The sequence below is a fragment of the Malaclemys terrapin genome, chromosome 9, assembly GCF_027887155.1.
Source record: "Malaclemys terrapin pileata isolate rMalTer1 chromosome 9, rMalTer1.hap1, whole genome shotgun sequence".
NCBI lineage: Eukaryota > Metazoa > Chordata > Testudines > Emydidae > Malaclemys > Malaclemys terrapin.
The window spans coordinates 58,226,503-58,253,359 of NC_071513.1; the positions used below are offsets into that span (position 1 = coordinate 58,226,503).

The following is a 26,857-nucleotide window of genomic DNA, read 5'->3' on the forward strand; positions in this document are numbered from 1 at the left end:
CCAGAGCCAACTGATACCACTAGGGGAAAAGTCTCAGATGGCTGTGCTCAGAGCACTTGCACACCTAAGTTGGAATAGACATGTGCAAACACTCTAAGACGAATATGCTGTTTCAAACATACATACATTTCAGGGAGATTTCAACGTTTTCCAACAGGAAGATTTCCGGAATCCAGGGTGGGCTCTCCAGTCATTTAGAGACCTAAATTGAAAGCATGATCTTTTCAATCCAAACCATTTTGAAAAAACATTTGAAAGGTTTGGTTTCATTTCACACTGGAAAGAAAAAAAATCAGAACTTTGAAAGCGGTCACAAAACAGAATTGTCATCCTCTAACCAACTCTATTCACAACATAGAATACCGTTTGCATAAATTCTGTCCAAATGAACATTAATACAGTAGCTCAGAACTCATCATTCCTCTGGCCTCAGCCACCTAAATCAAGAAGCTCTTACTGGGCAGTGGAAGATGTAATTACCTATGTCCTTGAGCAAAGTGCAATCTTTTTTTTTGCTCAAGAAAGAGCAGAGTTGTTAGGCAGCTTCCCCATCTTCTAGATCAGCCCATTCAGAAAAGGGTTCAAGCACAAAGCACCTCTATTCATAGAGAATGAATGATCCAGGTACTTGTCAACTTTGTCTCTTGAAGATACATGAACATGGACAAAATCAAAATCAGTGGTGTTAGCCAAACCTTGGAGAAACCGGAACAAAAGGCTAGAATCTCTAAGGCAGGGTCACTTATCTCCTGCAGAAATACACTTGGTCTGATGAGTTTCCAGACTCATATGTGGAAACTAATGCACACCAAAATGTCAACCCCCTTGATCCCATACAAGCTTTGAGAGGTGCACTGGTGGGGGAGATTCAGAAGTTAATGCTGTCACAGTCTACACTGAGACCACAAGCATGGATAGGTTCAATGCTAACATCAAATGTCAAGATTGGCACCAAGTATGAAATAGATTGGGACACTGAGGTTCTTCCATCAGCACCAAAAGCTCTGACCTAAGTGACAAAGATGGTACCAGTATCTTTGAGCAAAGACAGTTGAACTTGAAATGATTCAAGCACAGATGCAAATACACACTGTTGCCATCTAGGGTCATCCAGATCACTTTCTGTTACTGAGCATGAGTGGACTGTGTGCAAGCTTTGATGGAAAGCTGTCTGAAGTGAAGTAGTGCATCAAAAGACTGCTGTTTTTAACTCATCACCTCCTGCACATGGCACTCTGGTAGCTTCATTCAGCAAGAAGTTGGAAACCAAGAACATGACTTAACACGTTGAAACCTTGACACAATGAGGCAAGTGCAAGCTGTTGAACATCACAGACCACTTCATGGCAGCCAGGTTAGTGGGGCTGATGGATCCGAAGAGTCGCTGGGTCTACGTAGATGGTTGAGGTTTCTGACCGTCAGAGGGGTGAAATATTGGAACGGCCTACCGAGGGAAACGGTGGGGGCGACGGACCTGTCTGGTTTTAAGATAAAGTTAGATAAGTTTATGGAGGGAATGGTTTAATGGTAAAACATAGTAGTCAAGGAAAGCCAAGCAATGGTGGGTAAATAGTATAATGGCTAACGGGGTCAGGCTGGAGACTCTTGCCTATATGCTCGGGGTCTTACTGATCGCCACATTTGGGGTCGGGAAGGAATTTTCCTCCAGGGCAGATTGGCTGAGCCTCTGGAGGTTTTTCGCCTTCCTCCGCAGCATGGGGCAGGGATCTCTAGCAGGAGGGTCTCTGCCGATTGAAGTCACTAAAAACAGGATTGGGGACTTCAACAGCAGAGTCCAGGGAAGGGGTAGGGACGGTTTTATGGCCTGCAGCATGCAGGGGGTCAGACCAGATGATCATAATGGTCCCTTCTGACCTTAAAGTCTATGAGTCTATGAGAACACTAAGTACCATTTTTCTCTCACCTTAGGCTTTCACTTTGAGGAAATATCCTAAGCACTCTGGGCCATCTTCAAGGACTGCTCTAGTGGACACTTACAGGAGACACTTTAGGTGTTTCTGCCATTGTCTAACAAACAGCCTTAGGTGATGTGCCCATACAAGCGTCTCACTCAGAAAATGATGCTCTTCTAAGAATACAATGCAGCACTTATGCCTGTCCATGAGTGACACTTTATGCTACATGTGCATTTCTTGAATTTGCTGAGCTTCCTTCCTTCCTATTGAGACAACGACAATAACAAACTTGAAAGAGAAAGAGCTATAAAAGTAAAAAAAATAAAATGCTGCAGCAATGAAAAAAGCTTTGACAAGTAGTCAATGAAGTAATTCATGATATGTCACATAATGAAATATTGAATGCTAAAATTTGAAAAGCAAGACTCCTACGGTTCCAACTGCTAAAGCATTCAAAGCATCTCAGAGAAGCTTAGCGTAAACCTCAAAGAGGAATGTCCTGCAAAGCTAAAATGAAGCATCAAATGTATGTAAATCAAAACCAACACTGTGCCTAGGCCCATCAAAAACTGGCTCAACTGAGCACAGAAGCATATGAATACCAAATTGATAGTCCAAACAAAAGCAGAAAAAAATACCATGGTCCCAGTGTGTCAGGGCCAACTAAACCAAACACCACAGTTTTTTAAAAATATTAAATTTTATTGGGACTGAGGGTACACTTCTGTTCAAACCAAGCACAATCAGCAAAGATGGAGCATGAATGGTAATCTGATGCATAGCTCCAACATAGAGGTCTTTAGCTGACCGAGGTCAAGAAAAATCTTATAAAGAAAGTTTTAGAAGGACCTGAGTCAATCCCAATTCATCAGCAAGTTAGAGGGTGAGGGTGAGAATGGATATTTGCTCAGTTATCAGTGACTCAGAAGGATAAAAATCATAGAGCTCGAATTCCCAGCCTGTCTCATTCTGGAGAATCAAGAGCCAAAAGTATGATTCCTGTAAAGTTGGCATTTTTGAATAAAAATATAAAAATATTATTTAAATACCTCTGAAGAATACTGTGTGGGTAAATTTTAAATGTTACCATAAGAATCTTAACTTTCCATTTCTAACCCTTTTAAAATATATAACCTTCATGTGATTTTTATAGTTAATTTATACCAAAAGTATAGATGTATTGTGTATTGATTCACCTACTTTTCCCAATAGGATTGGGGATCATGTCCTCAACCAAGTTTTATATCTTTATACTATTGGGGGGGAGGAGGGGCGAAAGAGGGGTGTCCTGGAGTTTTCTTGTACTTCTCAAAAAGAACAAACTGTTTTTATGCTACAAAACAGCCTGGACCTATCACATAGGAGCTAAAGATCCAAAAGGGAATATATATTATAAATACAAGAACAATTACAGCATATAGTTTTCATACTGAAAGACTGTGGGTCTTTTAGTACTTAAATTTTAAAAACAAAAGTACTTTCCCTCCTATGAATTACCAAACTAATGCTGAATAATTAAAACAAAACATTTATTAAAGGATAGCCACGTCTTCCAAACAGGGTCAATCATAAGACTTAAGTGGCATGTGTAATAACCTTTTTGTACACAGATCCAATTAGGGTTGCCAACTCCCCAGGAATTAAAGATTATGTCATGTGATGAAACCTCCAGGAATACGTCCAACCAAAATTGGCAATCCTAGATCCAATGTGTTGTGCATTAAACATCTGCTGGAACACTGGACAGGCCCATCATTATATAGCTTAAATGACAACTGGATAATACTTTTAGTTTAAAAACAAAAACAAAAAATACATAAAAATATTAACAAACTTAAGTAGATACTATGTAAATTTTACATAGTGCAGCATAACTAGGATACATGGAATGACAGAATTGAAGGCTTTTCAGCTATTCAATTCCTTTACTACATAATCTACCATTGTCAATCCTGGAGCCTGTGAAAATCTATATAGCAGCCATCTAAACAGTGTCTATAGAAACAGAGCAATTCTAGAGAAAAATGTTTATAGAATGTTTCCAGAGAAGACTCCCCCTGAACTAGATCAATCCTCCGAAGAAATTCCAGACATTTTAAAATGGAATTATATAGAAAGTTTCCAAAAGGTGTAAGATTTAAAACAAACTCATTCCTGAAAAATCTTTTGGAATGCTGAATTTGATCTTCAGCTGGAATAATCACAACAGCTATCGGTATTTGGGAGCAGAATTTACATACAGGATATAGGGTAACATACATTCCAGTACCCTAACTGGGTTTCCCTTTTGTGTGTTGCTGAAAGGGGATTAAAAGGACTGTTTCCTTTCAAAAATATTTTTATTTGAAAGAAAACATAAGACTTTAAAGTAGCTTACACAGTAGTTACTACAAAAATGAGCAATTAAAAAAATAAAAACAAAACCACTTAAGAACTAAGAGAATCTTGTTCCGTATAGGTAGGTGAATCGGGTGTTGAGAGGAGACACTGTGAGCAAGAGTCGGAATGTATCATTTTAAAAGCAAATCAGTCTCCCTAAAATATAATTTAAGTTTAGAAGCTCCTTCACTGGAGGTTTTCAAAAAGAGGCCAGCTAGACATCCATCTTGGATGGTTTAGACACAACAAATCTTGCATCTTGGCAGAGGGGTAGTCTATATAATCCTTGCAGTCCTCTTCTAACCCTATAGTTCTAGGATTCTAAGTTGATCCTTATTTTTGTGATAATTAGCAGAATATCTGTATTGGCCAGCAATTCAACGGGGCTGGACTGATTATTTTATTAAAACTACAGGAGTGTTCTCTGGCTTACCTTCTGAAACAAAATGCTACAAAGATGGGTCACAAGAACAGTGGAAATATACTTTTATAGAAACAAGCCAGAAAAGCCACTAGAACGTCAAGATCCTATCTCAGTACCACAATCGGCTGAGGCTGTAAATAAACAGCTGCACAAGAACACCTGCATTCTAGTGCAGAGGTCCTCAAACTGTGGGGTGCACTTCACTAGGGGGGCACGGAAGAACATTCCAGGAGGGCACAGCTGGGGCCTGAGCCATCCCCCATTGGAGATGGAGCGCCACTCTGCACTGCTCCTGGCTCCAGCTGCTGGCCCGTGCCTGGAGCCCTGGCTGCTGCCCCAGCGCCTGGCCTCCAGCTACGGCCCCAGTCTCGGCTCCCTTAATCCTGTCCATGTCCCCCCCTCCCAGAGCCGCGGTTCCGCTTCCCAGTTGTTCAAAATTTCCATTTAACTGTAGGAATTGAACCACCAATTAAGTCTTTTGGAATTTGGACAAAGGGCATACTGAGGGCTTATCTACACTTACAGCGGTGCAGCTTGCAGCACTTAGTGACGACACTACCTATGCCAACAGGAGTTTCCAACAGCGTAGATATTCCTCCTCCCCAAGAGGCATTAGGTATGTTGATGGGAGAAGCCTGCCCATCGACACAGCACTGTCTATACTGGGGGTTAGGTTGATATAACTAGGTCACTCTGGGCTGTGGATTTTCCAACACTCATAAGATAGGCAAGTACTTTTATTATGTAGCAGAATCACAGAGGAGTAAACTGAAGCACACAGATATTAGGAGGTTTGTCCAAAGCTACATAGCAAGTCAGTGCAGAACTGGGAACAAAACTCAAAAATAATTGTTCCCAACTGCCTCTCAATTACTAGACTGCATTTCCTCCAAAAGCCAATAAGGAATGCTGCTGCCCTGTCGGGGAAATAAAACCAATCACATAAATGAAACGAAGTCTTTCAGAAATTAAACTGTAAAAAGAATCAGAAACTTAGAATGAAGCTCCAAGAGATTTTACAACCTAAAGCAGATCCAGAAGCAGAATATATTGATTGGAAAAAGCTGAGTTCTTCAGAGTTGTTTCAATAGGACTACTTATGGAATGAGGTATTACTCAACAAAAGGGCAGCAGACCCAGCCTCTTATTGTTTCCAAACTTGTGAGCATATGAAAATATTACAACATTTTATCACTATTGCATTGAGTTCCAGTACGTACACATGCTACTTTTTTTTTGGTGTGGAATGGGAGCTCCCAGATTACTTTCTTATGCCCGACTGGGAAATTCAACTTCTCCCCCAGTCAAAGCAAAGGCATTAAAGATATGAGCAAAAGGCATTTCCTTATAGTAATTTATAAAATTGGAAGAAGCCATAGTGACTTATAAACTCTGAATAATCATACTAGAACAGAGTTTAAAAGAAACTATGGTGGCTTATAATCACCCAAGTTACTATATGAAAAAGCCTTTGGCCAGTATCTTGCCTTGGCAGGGAGAAAAAATGAATTTATCATTCTATTTCATAGACGGATACAGGAGAGAAATCCAAGAATACCCATCCCCTTTTAAACTTTCCCTATCAATCCCTACATCACTGGCCTTCTGCACAAACCAGCTTTCAGAGGACTTATTTTAAACCAGGCAACCTCAAAAATCCTTGGAATACATCACTAGCCTGGGACAATGGTACCTGGAATGTGAACCTTCACCTCTCCCAAACAGCTATCCATAAACACAGGGGGGAAATGGGAGACTAAATATACCCAGAATGATATCCAGAAGCTCTTGCTCTGAGACAGGTGGGGCCAACCTGTGGCTTCAAAAGTTAATATGCGGCTCCTTATATAGGCACCAACTATGGGGCTGGAGCTACAGGCGCCAACTTTCCAATGTGCCAGGGGGTGCTCATTGCTCAGACCCTGTCCCCACTCTATCCTGTCCCATCCCCTGATATGCCCTCGCTCCTCCCACTCCCCTGCCGAGCCTCCTGCATGTCATGAAACAGCTGATCAGGAGGTGTGGGGAGTGAGGGGGAGTCACTGAATGGCGGAGCTGCTGGTGGCTGGGAGGCTCTGGGAACCAGGGGTGAGGAGCTCATGGGGGGCTGCTGATGTATTACTTTGGCTCTTTGGCAATGTACATTAGTAAATTCTGGCTCCTTCTCAGGGTCAGGTTGGCCACCCCTGCTCTAAGACAATTATACAGTATTAACACAGAAGGTTAGGTGTGCCAGGAGTCTCTGAAAGCAGACAAGGTTTTGAGGAATTTGTTACTGCAAATTTTATGGTGATATGAATACAAGATTCACCAAGACCTGGCATAACAAAACACTATGAAAGCTTTTTTAAAAAAAAAAAAATTAGGAAAGCACAACATAGTAAGTCTGCATTTACACACAATCCTTTTGGATCTTCGTTAAAGTGCATCTTATTTCCATGCTTTTTCATGACTCACCACTTCTGGGAAGGGTGCTGGACAGATTTGCAACTTTAGGAGGAGCTGGTTATTTTCTACATACTACAGTACTGCATTGCATCTGCTATCAAAAAGTGAAATATGAAAAAGGAGTTAAGTGTAGTGAATATGATTAAAAGTAAGTTTAAAAAAAAACTAAGTTTGAAATGAGAATTGCTGTTCTGTTTGAATGTTGAATTCTGATGAACCTTGTTACTAAGATAAGCTTTGGAATACATTTGCAGAGTATGTATGAAGAGCGTATATACATTTCTCAGGCCAACACTTATGGGACACTTACATCAAAAGCAAAACACAACCCAGAATCAAACACAGCAAGGTGGCTCAATTTTTAATATAGTACAAAGGCAAAAGTGCTCAATATATTGCCTATTTCATTCTGGATGTGAACTATAGCTCTGAAAGCTTTAGACCAGTGGAAAAGTTATTTTTCTTGTCTGCTTGTGGCTTTAAGGATAAAAAGATTAGGGTTCAAAACAAATGATTGCATCCCCCAGTGCACAATTCATCCAATTCTGGATAGCAGTCTTTGGGCATTCCTGATAGGTTTTAGGTCAACTGCATTTTAGGTGTCTTTCTCAAAAGTCCCTGTAACTGTATAATCTTGCTTAAAGAGAACTAGAATAAGAGATTGATTAAAGTACTCAAAGCTACTGTTTGTATTCATTATTTACAATACTATGGTATGTTCTGGCAACGTAAGTGCAGAGCCAAGCAATAGTCACCCAGAATATTCTGAGTCTTCTTTGGATCAAAGACCAGTAATTTAACTGGCCAATATATTTAGTAACAGAGCTGGACTTCAGCTTTTTCCAATGCTTGCAACTTACAATTTCTTCCTGTTATATTACATAACTAATAACAGTATGTATTTTATCCACTAGATACAATGGGCCAAATCTCTCTCTCAAGTACACAAGCACAATCCCACTGATTTTAATAGGTAGAAAAAGGAAGAAAATTTGGCCCAATATGAACTTTAATATTACTATCAATTGTGTTATATACGAAGGCTCTCGATTTTAAGTAGACAATTATAATATAACTAGTATATTTAAGAAAAATGGTGTATCCTAACCTATGATTTCTGTTCATATTGTTGTGTATAATTTAGAATGGCATGTTCACTACAAATGGGATTTAAGCACCTTCCTTGCCCCATTAGCTCGAGCCCAACATCCTGGGATTCAAGCCCTCTCAGTAAAGTCAATGGCTAGCTACCTTAGTCTCCTAGAAAATAAAACAACACCAGAAGTTTATTACATATAATTTTTGCGCACCCATTTCAAATGGAACAAGTGTTCCTACAAAAATGTGAACATGTAAGCTGTCACAGAGAAAAGAGGTGTTAGAAGCTCAAATCCTTGATTTGTGAGTCATATAACAAAACCTTTAGACCAAAGACTTATTTTTGTTTCACCTGCCCTAACAGAAATGCCTTTAGAAAGGCCTAAAAAATGCTCTCATGCAAGACAATTTATTGACTTTCCATACAATTTTCTTTCCTCACTTAAAAATTATCAAAAACTGTATAAAACTGTTTATGTATGAACAAGGGCTTGACTCCAATCCAGTCTATTTTAACTTCCTACTTGATCCGGTCATGTTTTCATATTGACAAATTTGTAACATCACAACTATTACTAAGGTGAAATGTTGTTTGTACCACTGTTCTTATTTCAAGTTCTTTCCAACGTGAAATCTCCTTCAAGATAAATTTCTTATCAGTGACATACAAAGCAAAAAAAGAAGCTTTTGTCCTTTTTACTTGTTTATGATGTAGATTAGAATATAAGCTTGAAACTATTTTTTTAGAAACCAAACGAGTTTCGAATGTTAAAAAATAAGTTAAGTCTTGTCAGCCCTGAAAGACTACAGTAATTGAAGAAATGGCAAGACAATGACATCAAAAGAATGAAAGCTGAGCAATTGAGGCTAAAAGGATTGAGTCAGGCTTTTTTTTCTCTAATTCGGTCCTTTTTACAACTTAAAGCAAAATAAGGCACAAAGAGGTCACCCTAACTTCTACATTTGTGTTTTTCCATTTGACAACTGCTAATTGCCCCCCATGTTTCTAATGAAACCAAAATAATAATGGTTCTTTGACTACCTTCAGTGATGACACAACATCTTTCTCTAGAATTCCTCAAACCCCGTCTTCTCATCTCTCTCTCTCTCCTCCCCTCCCGCAACTGAAGGTCAGTCCATCGGCACCACTCCCAACCTGGCTAGAATTGTTCCCAAAGAGCAATATCAAGCATTTCCTCCCCTAATGGGGATGAACAAACTTGGTCACTTCCCCAGTGAGCAAAAGCATTAAGTCAATAGAGTATCATCATCTTATACCAGAGATGAGCCTGACTTTGTTGTACTCTCTGGCCCTGCTAATCTAGAAGCAAACTAGAAATGTGCTACAGCAGCATGGTAGTGCATTGTGCAAGATCCTCAGGCTAGTTTTGAAATAGTTTGATTAGCTTGCTGCTGCAGAATCAGCAGGAAGAACTTGTTATTGACATTTGGCCTCTCAGATAATGGATTTTTTATGTACAGTCTGATAATGAAGTGTTGGGAGTCTTCTATTTTTTATAAACAGATATTCATAAGCTGGAGGATAGTGTAATATTTTAAGAATCAAATTTTGGGCCTAAACTACATCAGAGCATCCCCTTAATTGTGTTGAACTTCAATGGCATTAGTATTAACCAGAATACTTGAAGAACAGTTTGTGTAAGAACAGGAAGTATACCATCATTCTTGATCAAACAATATATACAGACATAACCGGACAGGTCAAAGCGTGAGAGGTGTATTGATATCAGTTAGTCTTAATTAAATCCTTTTAGAATTCTAATTTGCAAACAGCCCTCTGCAACTTTACTTGCTGAAAACTTTTAAGTGAATACAAATCTTTTAAGACAACCATCATAGTAGGGGGGGATGCGTATGTTCTAAAATCTGTACTTGATTGAAAATTTTTCAGGCAATCCTCCTAAATAATACTTTAAAACTTCAATATGGGGCAGAAGAGAAAGGAAGGTTTGGAGCAAGAACGCCCATATTACATCTCTCTCTACTGAGGACATGTAACAGGCTCTCATATAGTCCTTTAATCAGATATACAGCACAGGGCACCAGAAAAATCCAGCTTGCACTCCTGAATGAAGAGATCGCATTTTCCACCGCTTTTAGAAAGGTTTTTTGTTCCGCAAGCAAAAGTAAAGGTTCTCTCAAGAATCCATGTGCTCTATTATGTCAGGTGGTGAAAATCTGGCAATACTGCTGATTTACATAAAGTCAGTAAAAAAGGAGTGTATTGTACATACACTATATGGACAGTGACGGTACAATCCCTATTCTCTCTATACAACTATTTTGCTATATATAAATATGATGGGTTTCACTCTGACAATTTTATAGTGTATTTAAAAATGAAACTATATCTAGAATGTACACACAATCCCAATCTCTAAGTAAATGAAACAACAGAAGGAAATACAGTACAAGTATCATTATATACTGGCCTGAAATTCTTAAGTCATTTGTTCCCTTGGCCTAAGAGACCTCTATGCAGAAGAGCAGAGATGATAGGGAAAGAGTAGAGAAATGAATGCAAGACCTACACACTGGACTGAACTCTGCACGGATGTAATCGCTCCCCCCTTATACAATACAACTGAATAGTTAATGTGATTGCATGGAATATACATCAGTACAGAATTTGATCTTTTGTACAGCAGATAGCACAATGGTCCTCAACCTGATTGGTGCCTCTAGAGAGAACTGTAATACCAACAATATGCCCTAGAAATCTGTTTGTCAACTCCTGAAAGGAACAGAAACTCCTGCAGTGATGTTTCTGATGGAAAACTCATGAAAGCAAGACTATATTGAAATACTAGGCTTCAACAGTAGTGAGGGTTCAAAGGGATAATATAACAGTAAAAATCAGAATAGAGTCCAAGAGAAGCAGCGAATATTCTCTTTTGGAAAATGGTGCAAGTCCAAGTGTGATATATAAGGTTTTTTAAACCTCTGCATTGGCAAATGTCAAATGAGTTCAGGCACCTAGGCCAAGAGTTCCAGTGTTTTGTTAAAGTCATCTTCCTTGCAGACTGTCTGCATGCCGACATCCCATTCATATCTCGTGACATGACAGCTATGTTAATACAGCCCTTAATGATATTTCATCCTGTTACATCTACTATATCACACTGGTCCAATATATGAACATTAGCAGATGAACTCGGAAAATTAAGTGGCATCTTCGGAAAGAAAGGAATAGTTTATATAGGCTATTACTATTAAACAAGGTTGCAGAAAAAGAGCTAGAAAGCTCCTGAACGGTATCTAATGGAAAGGATTCATAAGTGTCCTCTCACAGACACTACTTCTGAACTGAGAAGCCAAGACATTTAACACGTGCAGAGTGTGGTGTGATCAAAACTTAGTGTTTTTTGTTCACCTAGTTATGTTCCACACAGATAAGGAGTAACTGACTTGCCTTAGAATAAATTAGAGTCAAATGAGTGTTTTCAAAGTTACTTCTCTGAAAAACAGCACATTCTGCATGACAATGTGTGTACTCTGAAGCAAATGTTGTCACAGTTACTAAGCACTGATGAAAGATTAGGAATATATTTGCCTTCCTAACAGCTGCTTCTGCCGACAGGATTAGGAAAGCATCTTTATACCAAACTCCAAAATCTAAAGAGTTTAAACAGGCGGTAAACATGGGTAATGTAAATCTGAAAAGCTGCCTGGACACTGGGATATATGAGAAACAGTGGCCAACTGAAGTATCCGTTTTCCTTGTGGTATTATCTGTCTGGAGGATTTAAGGTAGGGATGTCATAGGAAAAATGGAGACGAGCTGATATTTCTGTATTGTGAACACTTAATTACAAAAAGGTTTCCCCCTCTTGAAATATCCCAATCAGTACTATTTGCACACATACCTCGAAGAATTCTCTCCTCATGGCAACGTAGAAAGTCCCAGATTCTAACAGTGCCGTCGTCAGAGCATGTAGCAAATTTATTATCCGTGGGTGAGAAACTGTTACATGAAGACACACAGCAGGGGAAAGAAGTCAGCATTTAACAGATTATCTATGCTTCGCAGACAGGGCAAAATTAAATTGTAAGGTGTTATACATTGAAAGAGGCATTTGAACATAAGGGCCACTAATTAAACATAGTGTCTGCCATTTGACACATTTCCATCAGAAGACTTTGAATTTAGTTTAGGATTTACTTCTGCATTTTGATCCCCAGTCAAGTGGGAAAATCCAGAATTTATATTTAGCACTATCCTACCTATGACCGTACACAGCAGCACCTTCTCTGCGAGACCAGCAGCAACACGAAACTGACTTAATAGCAACTGCAGCCCTAGACTTTCACGCTGTTGATAGTGGCAAAGCGACACTGTGCAGAAGCATGGGGGAGAGCATTAAGAGAGTAAATTTCCTCTTCAGCCACAGGTGCCTTGCAGCAAGACAAGGAAAAATAAGGGAAGGTGGGAAATAGGAAGAGGCTACTGCAACTAGCAGTTGGACTGGTTGCTGAAAAATTCTTATATAAAACATGTTCCACACATATGAAAAGGAACAGAGGGAAGATTTTCCCCTCTGGGAAATGAAGTTAGAATTCTACAACCATGGAAGATGCTTCCAAATTTATCAATATTGCTTGATGAAAGCCACTGGGAAAAGTGTGAGGTTATTTAGCCACGTGATTAAAGGTCAGACCATCTCCAGCAACTGACAAGCAGCCACTTCCATTCTGGTGCAGCGAATGACCAAGGAAGAGTCTCTGTTCAGTTAATTCAACAGCAATCCCCTTGAAATCCTGGATCTTTATGATCGGGAAGGGGCTTACTGTTGGAGAAATTCAGTGTATGGACATGATACACTAAACCAATAACTGCATCCAATGTACGCATGTCTTGTAAATCAAACTGTCAAGAAATCCTGAATCTTATCAGAGGGGAAAGTGGTGACCTCAATAGAAAGTGTTTCTGTGGCAGTGAACCTCTTACCACCAAGGGGCAGCACCCCAATCTGAAAAAACACTGCTTTAGATTTATTTTGGGTCTGCAGCTCCTCTTCAGGTTTACTTTAAAAAAACATTTCTTCTCTTTACATATCTTACTAAAAGATTCATCCATATTTACTTTAGAAACATCTTTCATATACATCTTACTGAAAATATCACTTAACTCCATTTTTATATAAAATATACATTTGCACAACTGAGGTATCAACACTGAATCAGGAAAATGTCCTACAATCTTCTTTTCAATGGTCTGCTTACAGCTTCAAAGCTTAAGAACCCATTCAATGTTAACATTAGACTTCTGGATGTGGCAATCTGTGTGGGTCTTCAGTATTAGTGGAAACCTTGGCCTCACCAAGCCAAGCAGTTCTTCACTTTATTTAGCTTTTTTATTATTATTATTATTATTTTGTGAGAACTATGCAGGTGTTTTGTTTCTGAAGGTTTTATATTTTATTCAGTTAGATTATTAAAGACTGAATTCTTTATTTGGAATGAAATCGTTGTCTTACACAGTCCGTATAAAAAGGAATAACTGATACACATCGTCACCATATATAAATGAAAAGAATACCAGTGCAAAATGCGGCAGACAAATACATCTCTAACATATTGCAGAGGCAGATACTGGGACAATACTATTTCAGAAAGTTGCCAGCAAAACGGTGAGAATGTGGAAACAAAAGAAAATATTGTGTTTACTTGGTGCATGAAGTTTCCCAGAATCTGACAGAACCCATGCATCTCTGCACCCAGAATACACTTAGAGAACAGTCTAATTATGGAAATAGGTACTACAGAAAATGGTATATTGTGTATAAACCTGGCCTCTCTAATCGCCTCCTTATGTGCCTGGAACATCTTGACGTTGTTCATGTTGGACTGCCAGTATTTCACATATCCCCCGTGGTCTGCTGTCAACATCCACATATCATTGTGTGACCAAGTCATGGCCCTTACAGGGCTGTCGTGAGCCTGAGGAGTCAAAAATAAAACTTCTAACAAATACGTTCAAATGTTACCTAACCCACATGAACACAAAAGTCATTCAGAACGTGTACATTTAACATTTACGACAAGGGAATAAAAGAAATGGAGAATATTTAGATCTGCAAGCTCCTCAGGGAGAGACTATTTTATGTATCTTGCACAGTGCAGTGCACAATTTACTTGTGAAGAGCTAAATACTTGCACGGTGTCTCCAATACTTAAAACATAATAAATCCTCACCATATTCCCTTGAAAACAAGTCAGAAATATTATCTCTATAGTTCAGACAGGGAGATGCAGCTTGAAACATTAAACAAATTGCCCAAGATCACAAGAGGAGTCAGGGACTGCGCAGGATAAGTACTCGGGTATTCCTAGCTCTCAGGACTGAACTTAGTCCGCTAGCCCATGATTAGTATGTGGAGATGCAGGACTGCAATATTCTTTACAATCTCAGAGAAAGATGCAGACAGCTTGCTGGATGCAGTTACCTGTAATATTGTTTCAAAATTGAAAGTCAATCCATTCCACAAGGTGAACTCTCCACTAGAAGCCCCAGTGACCAAGCGCCTCCCTTCAGGAGTCCACTGCAAGAGAAAAATTGAATTAGATTGTGTAGACAGTGCCCAGACACCTTTCCTGTATCCTTCAGCATTGTTAAAATACAAGTGCCTGCATGAAATTATAAATCCAAATGCTTTAGAAAGTAACTCTGTACTGGAAGGTAAGAAGAAAAAAAAAAAAAAAAAATCAGATGGTTGTCCTAGGATACAACAGGGCTTTTCATCTCTAGGTCACTAGTTCAAATCCAACCCAAAACACTAGTGACCCAGAGTTATCAAAAGGTGGCCGTCAAGTCACCTATGTGAAATGAGTTTGATGGCTTCAATCCAGTTCTAGTGAACAGGTGTCCTCATCAAACACGCCACTACTTGCAGGCAAGCTAGTAGATTGCAAGGATTGAACAGGCATCGTGACTGAACTACCCTCTTCCTTCGAGTTGGTTCCCTCAAGATAATGTTGAGACACATTGGTACAAAAAAAGTGTTGAGAAAATTAGACTGAAGGTGAAATACATACAAACCAAACAGTGAATAAATTGATTAATCGTCCCAGGGTTCCTAGGATCCTCTGTGAAAAAGGTGAGGCGTGTCAGTCCAGGTTTTGAAAAAGCCTTGGGGTGCCCAAGACCTGGAATACTGCATGATGGTTTTACTTAGAAATGTTTCTAGTTTTATTATCTTGCCATTCTAATTTCATTACAGACAAATATTTCACAGCTAACTAATCACGCCTGGGAACAAATCTTCTAGCCCAGGCCAACATAATACTCACCCTGACAACAAACACTGGGCATTTTACTTTATTGGTAGATGTCCTAACAAATTTTGTTGTTACAGCATTCATAGGGTTATTCAGCATTCCTATAGGAGGGACCAGCTGTAAGTGAGGAAAGAAAAGAATTTTAGCAACAATGTTTCAACCTGCATCTTGGGAAAGAAGCAAGAAAAGCAGAGGCCCAGAAGGCTCATTACTAGAAAAACAAGCATTTGATTATAGGAATGAATCAATTAAATATGTTCAGAGTTTGAAATCAGCAGATAGTACTTTCACCATCTCAGGAACACACACACACACACTCATCTCCTCAAATGCAACTAACCTTTCAACACCTGAACTTTAGCAATTTCACTTCACTAGAACAGGACTGAAAGAGTCCATTAACATTCAGGCTCTCTCCTTGGGACAAAAAGGTTCCTTTAGTGCAAGGGAACATAGCATGAAGATTCCCTCTAAGTCTTAGTCACCTCTCAAGGCAAATAGAGAACTTTGGTATACAGAGGCAGCGTCCTACTTTTCAGGTAGAAGAGTTTTAGTGTCTACAATAAGAGCTTCAGAAGCATATATAAAGATTTGTACTTACATCATTATAATATCCTGCATCAGGCTGAATTGCCCGCATGTCTCGCTGGTCTCTCTGCCATACTCTATTCTGGAAAGAAAAAAATAGCTCCTGGTTATTATTATTGCTGTATTCCAGTGTTATTGAACAAAAAAGTAGGAAGAATTATACAGACTGCATATTTGGAAGCTTCAGTATGCACTGCATAAGTTTCAGAACAAATCCAGTACAAAATTTTGTGCTTCAGGAAACTAGAAGATTTTACATTACGTAAGGTGAAGGAGAATAGAGGTAGATTATAAGGAACATGTAAAGTCAGAAGAATGATTAATTTATAACATAACAGAAAGTGTGATTGGGGATTTCCATGTATTTATTCACTGAAAGTAAATGTTCTATGTAAAAATACTAGGAAGGCAGTGATCCTGTGTTTAATGTTCTGCATTACTACAAGAGACACATAAGCCTGGCCTCTTGGTTTCTAGACCAGAAAGAACTGTATACTCCTGCTCAACCTCTTTAAGAGCTTTAGCTCTTCAGAGTAACAGCCGTGTTAGTCTGTATCCGCAAAAAGAAGAACAGGAGTACTTGTGGCACCTTAGAGACTAACAAATTTAAAGAAGAACAGGAGTAAATTTGTTAGTCTCTAAGGTGCCACAAGTACTCCTGTTCTTCTTTTAGCTCTTCAGTTACCCCTTGTAGCAGGGTGCTGGTACAAAAGCACGTAATTAGCCCTGCCAGGTCAGCTCCAATCAAGGAAAGCAGATTGGGGCTGATGGAAAAGGCCTGATGCCAGCCTGAGGATTGGCAACATCTGCTGGCCTGACAAGCCAAGGGCTATAAAGGCTGGGAGGGAGCCAGAAGGCAGGGGACAGCCAGGGAGAAGTCAGTCAGGGAGGGAACTGGAGGCCTCCTAGCTGAAGGCTGACTCTGCCTGTAAAGGAGGTGACTAATCCTATAAAGCTTCTATATAGATGGACACTGGTGGTGGGACAACTTTAAGTAAATAAAGACACGGGTGTTGCACAACCCTGAAGCCGCTCTGAGCCTTACTGGGGGCAGCAAGCGGGCCCCAGGAAGAGGGGCAGGTCCTGAACCCTGTTATATTAGGTAGAGGGGTGTAAGAGCTGTATTGATGACCTCTAAACTAAAGCAAGTTCCATCCAGTAGTAGTTGCGTAGAAAGGACATTTTTATGGTCAGGGCACCAAGAGCAGACAGTGGGGTGGGGTTTGAAAGGCCAGAAGACAAAAAAATTCACTTCCAATATATATGATATTCTATATTGTCAATCATAACAGTATTCAATTAGACATGGCATGATTCAGAGTTTGGCAAATTTAAGACTAGCACCCTACGTTAACTTGATATTGTGGGTTCAATCAAATTTTGATTGTGAATCAAAGTTTAAGCTAGAATTTTAGATAAATATTTTTGGCATGTAATTTCCTGACTGGGGTGACTATGATGTGATAAAAACATGAAAGCCCATGCCACACCAGTTAAAATTTCAGATCAGTTAAATATGGAGATAGTTTGAACCTGGAGCCTTAACTTTTGATGGTATGGGATTCAAAACCTGGCTCTAAATGTTGCTAGGTGGGCACAGGAACCTCTTTTTCAAATATATATACACACACTTGTTGTACATTTTATAACATATACCCACATAGATATATAAGCAAGGAGTGTGAAAAGCACACAACCCCTACTGATACAGCTATGCTGACAAAACTCCTGGCATAGACGCAGCTATGCTGAGGCTATTTGCGCTGAGGCTCCTGCGCTCTATTGCCAGTGTAGACACTTGATTGCTTTCTGCACTGTAATTGGCCTCTTGAGCTGTCTCATAATGCCTCAAGTGACCGCTCTACTCATTGTTTTGAACTCAGCTGCCCCAGAGACATGCGCCCCTCCCCATTCAAAGCACAATTTCTGACAGCCCTTGTGTGCTGTGCTGGCTGATCTGCTCTGGGCCACAAAGCAAACCATTAATGTGGAATGCTCATGCTATTAAGCACAGAGACAGTATCTATCTATCTATCTGTGCAGAGAGCCCAGGGAGGAAGGCGGGAGCTGATGTCGGGGTTCCCCCTCCCCCAGGACTGGTTGCTTCCTTCCTGCAGCTGTCTGAACTTACAAGACAGCATATTGACACTCTGTATCCAAAAAAAACACTGTCTCTCTCCTTCCCACACACCACACACACTCTTCCCCCTTCCCTCCACCCCTTCAGTTGAAAAGCAGCTGGCAATGTAGTAGGATACCCATGGAACAATGGGATTGGGAAACCTGAATCATATAACACTATGTCTGCCCCATGAGGCATTGCAAACCCTTCCCAAAGTACCCTGCAGCCAGTTGCACAGAGGGATAGCTACTACAATGCACTGCTGTCTTTGCTGTTGCAAGAGCTGCTAATGTGGATGCGCTCCAGCGTCACAAGGAGCACAGTGTGGTCACGCAACAGCGGTTTATTTCCAGCATTCTAATAAAAGTGGTATAACTTGTGGAGCACAAACTTGCCTGCATAGACATACCCCAAGTAATTTGGAAAGCCAAGTGGGTATTTTTTCTTGGAAAGATATCTTCTGCAGTATTTGGTTCAAAGTAGTCTCAGCCATTAGGACTGCCCAAGGTGGTTCACAGACTTATGGTACGAGTAGCCTATATTCGTTTTTTTTTATTCAAGGAGGCAGTTGAATAGAAAATGACAACTACTTTTCTGTTGCCCAATATGGACAAACAAGCTTTTTTTATTTATCATTTCTCCCCACAAAGAAAAAGTAAAAGTTGACAAAGAATGATCATATGAATCTTAACATAATTAACATATGATTTAGGTCAGCTTGAATGTCAAAACAAAGTAATAATATATGCAATTCTTGTCCCAAATCTGAATTCACAGAAAAGCTTTATATAACAGTAAATCTTCCACTTCAAATATGCACTAAAGGTTTATTGTTTTATTCAGAATGAGCAACATCTATCCACGCTTCACTGAATCTGTATATTTCTGAAAGAAGACTGTCAATTATACATAATCCCCAATTACCCAAACTACTCTGAACATACCTGAAATTTGAATAATCAGAGTTTCAGAAAACACTATTCAGACTTTGGTACAGTAGACTAACTAGACTTACCTCCAAATATTTAATTACAGAGGGATTGTAGTCTATGGTTTTCCGGTTCACAGCTTTTCTCATCCGTTTTCCATCAAAGGTGAGCTGTTGCATTGCCTGCTGCTGTGCAAAATCAGGTCTCTTGTAGAACAGCTGCCGAGGTGCCTGGTGCTGGAACCTCGGCATATGGAAAAACCGGGGTGGGGAGCCAATTTCTGTGGCCATGGCGATCTTGTTTCTAAAACACTAAAAGAGGTAAAATATTAGGCAACTGCTGTAATTTAAGATATGTTTCTGCTAAAAGTGTTAAAATAAGTCTATCTGGAAATCATTTTACTTGCTCATGTAAACATGGTATATGAAAGTCTGTCTCTTTTCAGAGAACAGGTTTGCAAATAGGCACTTCCTATTCTTGCTTTGCCTCTCAGCAAGTACTTAACTCAAATCTGTAAATTGCAACTTTCAACTTAGTTCAGTAAGGTATGGTCTGCATCTAAGGCAGAGAGGAATTTTCTGCCAAGACCAGTCACCGCACCAAACGTTTGTCTATGCAGCAGCTCGAAGCATGTTTCCCAGTGCAGATAGACAGACATATGCTAGCTCAAGCAGAGCTAGTGCATGCAGGAACACATGATTCCAGCTGCTATATAGAAATACACCAAGTTAACATTCATTGCAGTTTAGAGACAAACCACAGAAAAAAGTATACTCCTAAACAATCAAGACCAGAATAACTTGCTGAGACCAAAGACTTATTATATTTGCTTTTAAAAGAGCAAATATAAACCAAATGGTTGTACGTTTAGTGTCTTGAAATTGCCTCGCTAGAGAAAGTCAGTTTTAATTTCCTGATATTTCTAAGCAGTCTTAAAAGAAATACACTTTTTAAAAAAACAAATTAAATAACATTACAGAAGTCCCTTGAGACAGGAGGAAAATCCTGTTTTTAAAACACAAGTATTGTGGATCCATTCCATAGTGAACTTTTTTTTTAAGTCCCATCAAGATCGAGATATTTAATGTTTAAGATTTGAGAGAGAGCTGGTGGAGGTAGAGACACAGATACAGAAATAGGATTGTGCCACTATTAAGTCTGCTACTGTGCTAGTAGAAGCACAGCAACTCACTTTTGAAAATACACTACAATGCCAGCACATCAAATTCTCCGTTCAGAAGGGAGCTTTTTCAATTGCCAGCCCTAACAATTTACCCTGGGTTCTGAAAAACCAATCTAGATTATTTTCATACACGTGTAGAAAACATGCTACAAGATCAAATTCCACTTTCAACTACACAAATTATGCAAATACAATTGCACATTTTAGGGTATAATCTTAAAACAGGATTTTATGCAGATATAACAGGCATCAGAATTTGGCCTACAGTATCTTTTATAACCACTGATGATGCCTGTGTATGAAGAACAGCTCATAATCTGTCTGCCTTGCAGCTTGAAGAACAGTGAAAAGTAAATAAGGTTTTTTAAATCCTCCATTTTAATCATTTGCTTATAAAACAGAAACTGTTTTACAGTATGATTTAAATTAAAGTGTTCCCATAAAGTCTGAAGAGAAAGCTGCCACAGGAGTACAGAAAGAAATAACATTTTAACTGCCAGATTTAATTTCACATGGTAAATTGTTTTTTTTTTTTTTCTTCATTTAGTGGAGTTCAAAAAAGTTTTCATATTTTACAAACAAACCTGAAGTTCAATAAGATTTACACTTAATGTGTATAGGAAGATATCAAGATGTTGACAGTTTAAGAGTTTAAAATTTCTAGTTCTTAACCACTGGGATTCTTGAAACTTAAAAACATCTCTTTATGAAGTCTCCCTGGCACATACATTTTCCATTATGGTATGAACATACTAAATTATTATGTTAGGATTGCTCCCAGGTAAAGGATGATTGCTAGCACTGTTCTTGCATCTTCAAAGAAAACCAAACAAGTTTTGGGGAAAGAAAGAACTTTATTTAATAAAAAAAAATAAAAGTAAATTTGGGACCTACCAACCTTTACTGTGTCCAACAATTTTTGAGATACCTCACAGACAATGTGTTGAAACCTAAAGCCTTGTACACATATAACTGATTTATAGCTAGAGAACAACTCTGTTGAGGATGTACACGCATATTTTAAAATATTCATATAGAATAGAATCTAATTTAGTCTTCGCAAGTTTAAGTAGTAAAAAGCAGGATGCTGCTTTTACAATTAGATTAAGTAGACATGACTGAATATGTACGGGGACTAAAGGCATTGAATAAGAATGTGCATTTGTAGAATTCGATCAGAGAAAACTGCATTTTGTGTAACAAAACTTCACTGAAAGCAAAAAACAACTGCAGTAGGGGGTACATAAGTTCATTTGGTAATGGGTGGGAAATCAAATACAAGCTTCTGCAGCATAACAAAATAGAGGACTCTTCAAAATCCAGACATCTTATCTAAGGTATCTAATAGGCAGTCTATTGGATACCGCTAACAGCTTGGATGTACATGGAAGTCCAAAATCCAAAGTAAATGCTCAAAACCCACCTTTAACTATTTTGAGACAAGAGAAAGGAGATGCTAAAACTTCCTCATCCAATCCTCCAAATATTGCCCTAACACAGGACGGAACAGAATAAACTGACTTAAGGTAGATCAGCTCACTCTTTCAGATTTTACATCTCTTAAACTCAGTTAATAATACAAATTTCAAAGATCAGATTTTTATTAATATCTCCAAGTACATTTAGAAAACTTATGGCAATTCTTGTGCATATTTAAACACAAGTTAATGATTTTTAAAAAAGCAGGCAGATTTAATAAAAGGTTGTCATTTTCTATACGGCTCTGAAGATACTTGAATAGATGTCACAGTACAGAAAAGGAAAAACTGAAAGAATTTCAGTGTAATATAAAATATTTTCCAGATCTCTTCTAAAATTCTCACCATAATGAACAGAATTCAAATACAAAGAAGTCATATACTTTTACTCCCCAGTAGTCAATGCAAAATTGAACTCCCAAGCTACAATCGCAAGAAAGTGGAAAAGAGGTCCACACACCACCTGGGACTGCCAAAATATTTTTGTCAGAAACACAACTGGGGGGAAAGGGGAGAAGAAGAGGGAGAGACACGACTGCAATGTATATTTTGCTAAAAATCCAGCCTGTTTGCAGAAACACTCCCAACTTTATTCAGAATAAATAATAGCAATGAGAAAGCAGTTACAAATGTGGCTAAACATAAAATATAAGATAAGAAATGGATCTCAGCTTGCATTAGACATTCCTAAAACCAGCATGAGGAGTGTACGGCTTTTATCAATGTTGCTGTAACACACAAACATCAGGCTAAGACTAAACTGTACTACGTCTAGAAAGATGTAATTTTGGTATGTACACCTAATTCCCTCCTTGCCTCCGCAGGTTCGGCCGATTGCAGCTCCCACTGGCCGCGATTCGCCGCTCCAGGCCAATGGGGGGTGTGGGAAGCGGCGCGGGCCGAGGGATGTGCTGGCCGCTGTTCCCGCAGACCCCATTGGCCAGTGGGAGCCGTGATCAGCCGAACCTGCGGACGTGGCAGGTAAACAAACTGGCCCAGACCACCAGGGGCTTTCCCTGAACAAGCGGCGGACCGGCTTTGAGAAGCACTGTTCTAGAACATTACCTCGTTTAGACACAAATACTGGTCACCTAATTTTCAAGCAGTCAGTATTTTACTAATCTTTTGCTAGGAGATGGGAATCCCTTGGCATCAGAGAGTAATTCAGACAGAATATCCTAAACTCAACTAAAAAAGGCAAACTTTAATAGTGTTGTTTGCACTTGCTGTATATGCATAACAAAATTCTCACCTGTTACCACCAGGACAGCGAGAAGAGAAGTAGAACTTTGTTTTACCCTTGTTAAAATATTTCTTTTCTTTAAACACTTCTAGCAGCCCATGCTTCAGAGCAGGGACATGAAATACGGCAGGGGGTGGCCCTTCCATCAGGGATGTGCTTTTTGCAGTCTTCACGAAAAACCATCCTAATTTGAACATAAGCCTTTGAAAAGCTGTAGTTCACACATGCTCAGCTGAGATTTTAGCACCTAAAAATCTTCAAAGATTCTGCCCTCACCAAGCAAGGAGTTTTTCACAGCTCCTAAAGACGACCAGACTACATATAAGCTATCTCCACAAAGCTACTGAGTGTGCGCCAGCCAAGGGGAACAGGGGGTCAAAGCTGGCTTTTCACCCTGTAATGAGTGCTCCAGAACAGGGTAGGAGGCCTGTCTCTCCTGGGCTCTTGATGTCTCTTCACCGCCGCCGCTGCCACCACCACTACTCAGGCAGTGGGAAAGAGAAAACTGTCAGATTTGAAGGAAGAGGGGAGGAAAAGTAGTATATTGGTAACAAGGAGTTTGGTGATACAAGAATTGGAGGGGGCATGAAGAGGAACTTTGGCTAGGAGACTGGGAACTGGGTGGGAGGGTAGGAGTGGGTGAGCAAGACGATTGGGAGCCAGTTAGTGAAACATGAGGGGACTGGAAGTCAGTTGGCTGGGGGAAGGGGGAAAACATATATTGGACAAGGAGACTGGGACGAGGAGCCAGTGGAAGGAGAATAGATACAGATCAGACAAAGAGCTGGAGTGCAGATGGAGAACTGGGACTGACTGGGCAAAGCAACTGAGACAAATCAGCCAAAGAAAGGGTAGTGGGGAAGATGGAAATTAGATGAGAAGCCCAGGGAGGGAGCTAGCAAGGAAAGACACACTCGATGAAGAACCCAGAGGGAAAGACTAGGACTGGCTGGGCAAGGAGATTAGGACTGACTAGGTGAGAATGGGACTAGGACAAGAGCTGGGGTGAAAAGAGACATGTCTGGGACAGGCTGGAAAGTCAAGCTTGGGGGAAAGGGCAGAAGAGCCTGTGTCTGCAAAAGTACACTCCCTGAGAGCCTGGAATGGAACCCAAGATGCCCAACCATCATCATCCTTCTGCTATCAGCAAATATCTGTGACGCCCATTTGCAAAATGTGTGTCTCATTCATCCTCTAGCGCTGGCCCAAGGAGGAGGATACTAGCACCACTATCAGTCACTCCACTGGCTCATCGGCAGACTTCTGTGCAGGGGATCTAAAAGTTCCAACAATGCTGTGCTGAGCTGTGTAGGTGTCAATATAATGCCACATGATGGAATTTTTTGTTTGCTTTTTAAAAAACTAGAAAACTTAATATTCTTTACCCTACATGAAAGCTACATTATCGAAAAATAGCATGTGATTACATAATTAAAGACTGTAGCATAATGCACACACACGAAGGAATCAAATTAAGGTTGCACTATTTTGGCCAAAACTACTAATCCTAATTAATTAACTAAACTAAACCAAACCAAAATAAACCACTCAAACAGACCTAAGTGTTCACACAACCTCCTTTTGCAACAAATTGGCTAAATATTTTTTTTTTAAATCACATTAAATTGTTTGAACTTTCTCATGCAGACAAACCCTAACTCTTGAAAAAGAGAAGTACCTGTTTATGCTTGATCTTCTTACATTTTTTGACATGGCTTCTCCAAAATTTAAAACACAGTTACCTACCTCTCGTAACTCTTGTTCTTCGAGATGTGTTGCTCATGTCCATTCCAGTTAGAGGTCCGTGCGCGCCATGTGCACAGCTGCCAGAAAGATTTTCCCTTAGCAATAACCATTGGGTTGGTTTAGGCGCCCCTTGGAGTCATACCTCCATGGCACCAAATATAGGCCCTGCCGACCTGCCGCCACTTCAGTTCCTTCTTGCCAGTTTGCTCCAACAGAGAGGTAGGCAGGTGGGTATTGGAATGGACAGGAGGAACACATCTTGAAGAGCAACAGTTATGAGAAGTAGGTAACCATTTCTTCGAGTGCTTGTTCATGTCAATTCTAATTAGGTGAGCACCAAGCCTAAATTCTGGAAGCGGGGTCAGAGTTCAAAAGGTTGGCTGACTGATACAGCCTTTGGCAGAGTGGTCCTTCATCTCTAGCCTGCTGAGTAATGGCATAATGCAAGGTAAAAGTGTGGATTGAGGACCACGTCACAGCTCTGCAGATTTCCTGGGTTGGAACCTGGGCCTGGAACGCTGACGATGCCTATGCCCTTGTAGAGTGTGCTGTAAGGGAAGGGGCAGGTATTTTCGTCAGATCGTAGCATGCCCGGATACAGGACGTAATCCATGATGAAATTCCTTGGGAGGAGACTGGAAGCCCTTTCATTCCGTCTGCTACTGCGACAAACAGCTGAATAGTGGCACTGTGCATTCGATAGAGAAGGATAATGCCCAGCGAACATACAACGAATGAAGTTTTTGCTCCCTGCTGCTTGTATACGGCTTGGGATAGAAAACTGGAAGAAAGATATTCTGGTTAACATGAAACTGTGAGACCACCTTAGGAAGAAATGCCAGATGCAGTCTAAGCTGAACCTTGTCCTTATAGAGCACCATATAAGGAGGCTCTGATGTTAGAGCCTTGAACTCAGACACCCTCCTGGCCGAAGATATCGCTACCAGGAATGCCCTTTTATATGAAAGGTAAAGCAGAGAACATGTTCCAAGCAGTTCAAAGAGTGTCCCCATTAGCCTGGAAAGGACTAGGTTAAGGTCCCAGGCTGGGATCAGTTGTCATATGTGAGGGTATAGTCTGTCGAGACCTTTAAAAATGACCTACTATCGGGTTGGCAAAGATTGACCAGCCCTCCACGCCTGGATAGAAGGCGGAAATGGCAGCCAAGTGGACCTTTACTGAAGACACACAAAGCCCCTGCCGTTTTAGGTGGAGGAGGAGTCCAATATCATGGGTATGGACGAGAACGTTGGAGACAAGAGATATTGTGAATCTTCCCATTTGGCTAGGTAGGTATCCCTAGTGGCGGGTTTCCTACTGCCAAGGAGGACTTCCCTGACTGGACCCAAACAAGCCAGCTCCAATGGGTGTAGCCATGGAGTTTCCACGCCGTGAGGTGACGTGAGTCAAGGTTCGGGTATTGGAGTCAGCTGTGATCCGGATTTATGTCCGGGAGCAGCGGCAAGGTGATCAGGTTTTCCACAGACATTTGCAGGAGAGATGTGTACTAGTGCTGACGGGGCCAGGCAGGCTAGGGCTATCAATATCACTGAAGCTTCATCCCTCCGAACTTTGAGTAGCACCTTGTGGACAAGTGGTATGAGTGGAAATGCATGCAGGAGATGGTCCTTCCATGGAAGAAGGAACATGGCTGTGATGGAGCCTGGGCTGTGATTCCAGAAGGAGCAGAACTGCAGGCACTTTCTGTTGTGTCACGTAGCAAACAAATCTATCCCGGGGAATTCCCCACGGCTGGAAGATGGTGTTCACGACATCTGGGCAGATGGACCACTCCCGGCTGTGAAAAGACCTGCTGGGATGATCTGACAACTCGTTCTGAACTCCAGGGAGTATTGAGAAGCCTCCGGGTGTATTGAGTGAGCTAAGCAAAAGTCCTACAGTTTCAGGGCTTCCTTGCACAGGGGAGAGGTGCATGCTCCCCCTGTCTGTTTTATATAAACATTACTGTTGTATTGTCCATCATGACCGATGCACACCTCCTTT

General features: G+C 40.3%; 1 protein-coding gene across 2 annotated transcripts in view; it reads right to left on the bottom strand.

The window, feature by feature from the left end:
• WDR33 (WD repeat domain 33) overlaps positions 1–26,857 on the bottom strand; it is a 98,773-nt gene that overhangs the window by 45,718 nt on the left and 26,198 nt on the right. For both annotated transcript variants that reach the window (XM_054038906.1, XM_054038907.1), the window contains exons 2-7: positions 19,290–19,514; positions 16,166–16,234; positions 15,577–15,681; positions 14,733–14,828; positions 14,075–14,226; positions 12,153–12,250 (exon numbers count right to left, since the gene is read on the bottom strand). In XM_054038906.1, the coding sequence (XP_053894881.1) occupies positions 12,153–12,250; positions 14,075–14,226; positions 14,733–14,828; positions 15,577–15,681; positions 16,166–16,234; positions 19,290–19,493 (724 nt within the window). In that variant the 5' untranslated portion in view covers positions 19,494–19,514. The remainder of the gene's footprint in view (positions 1–12,152; positions 12,251–14,074; positions 14,227–14,732; positions 14,829–15,576; positions 15,682–16,165; positions 16,235–19,289; positions 19,515–26,857) is intronic.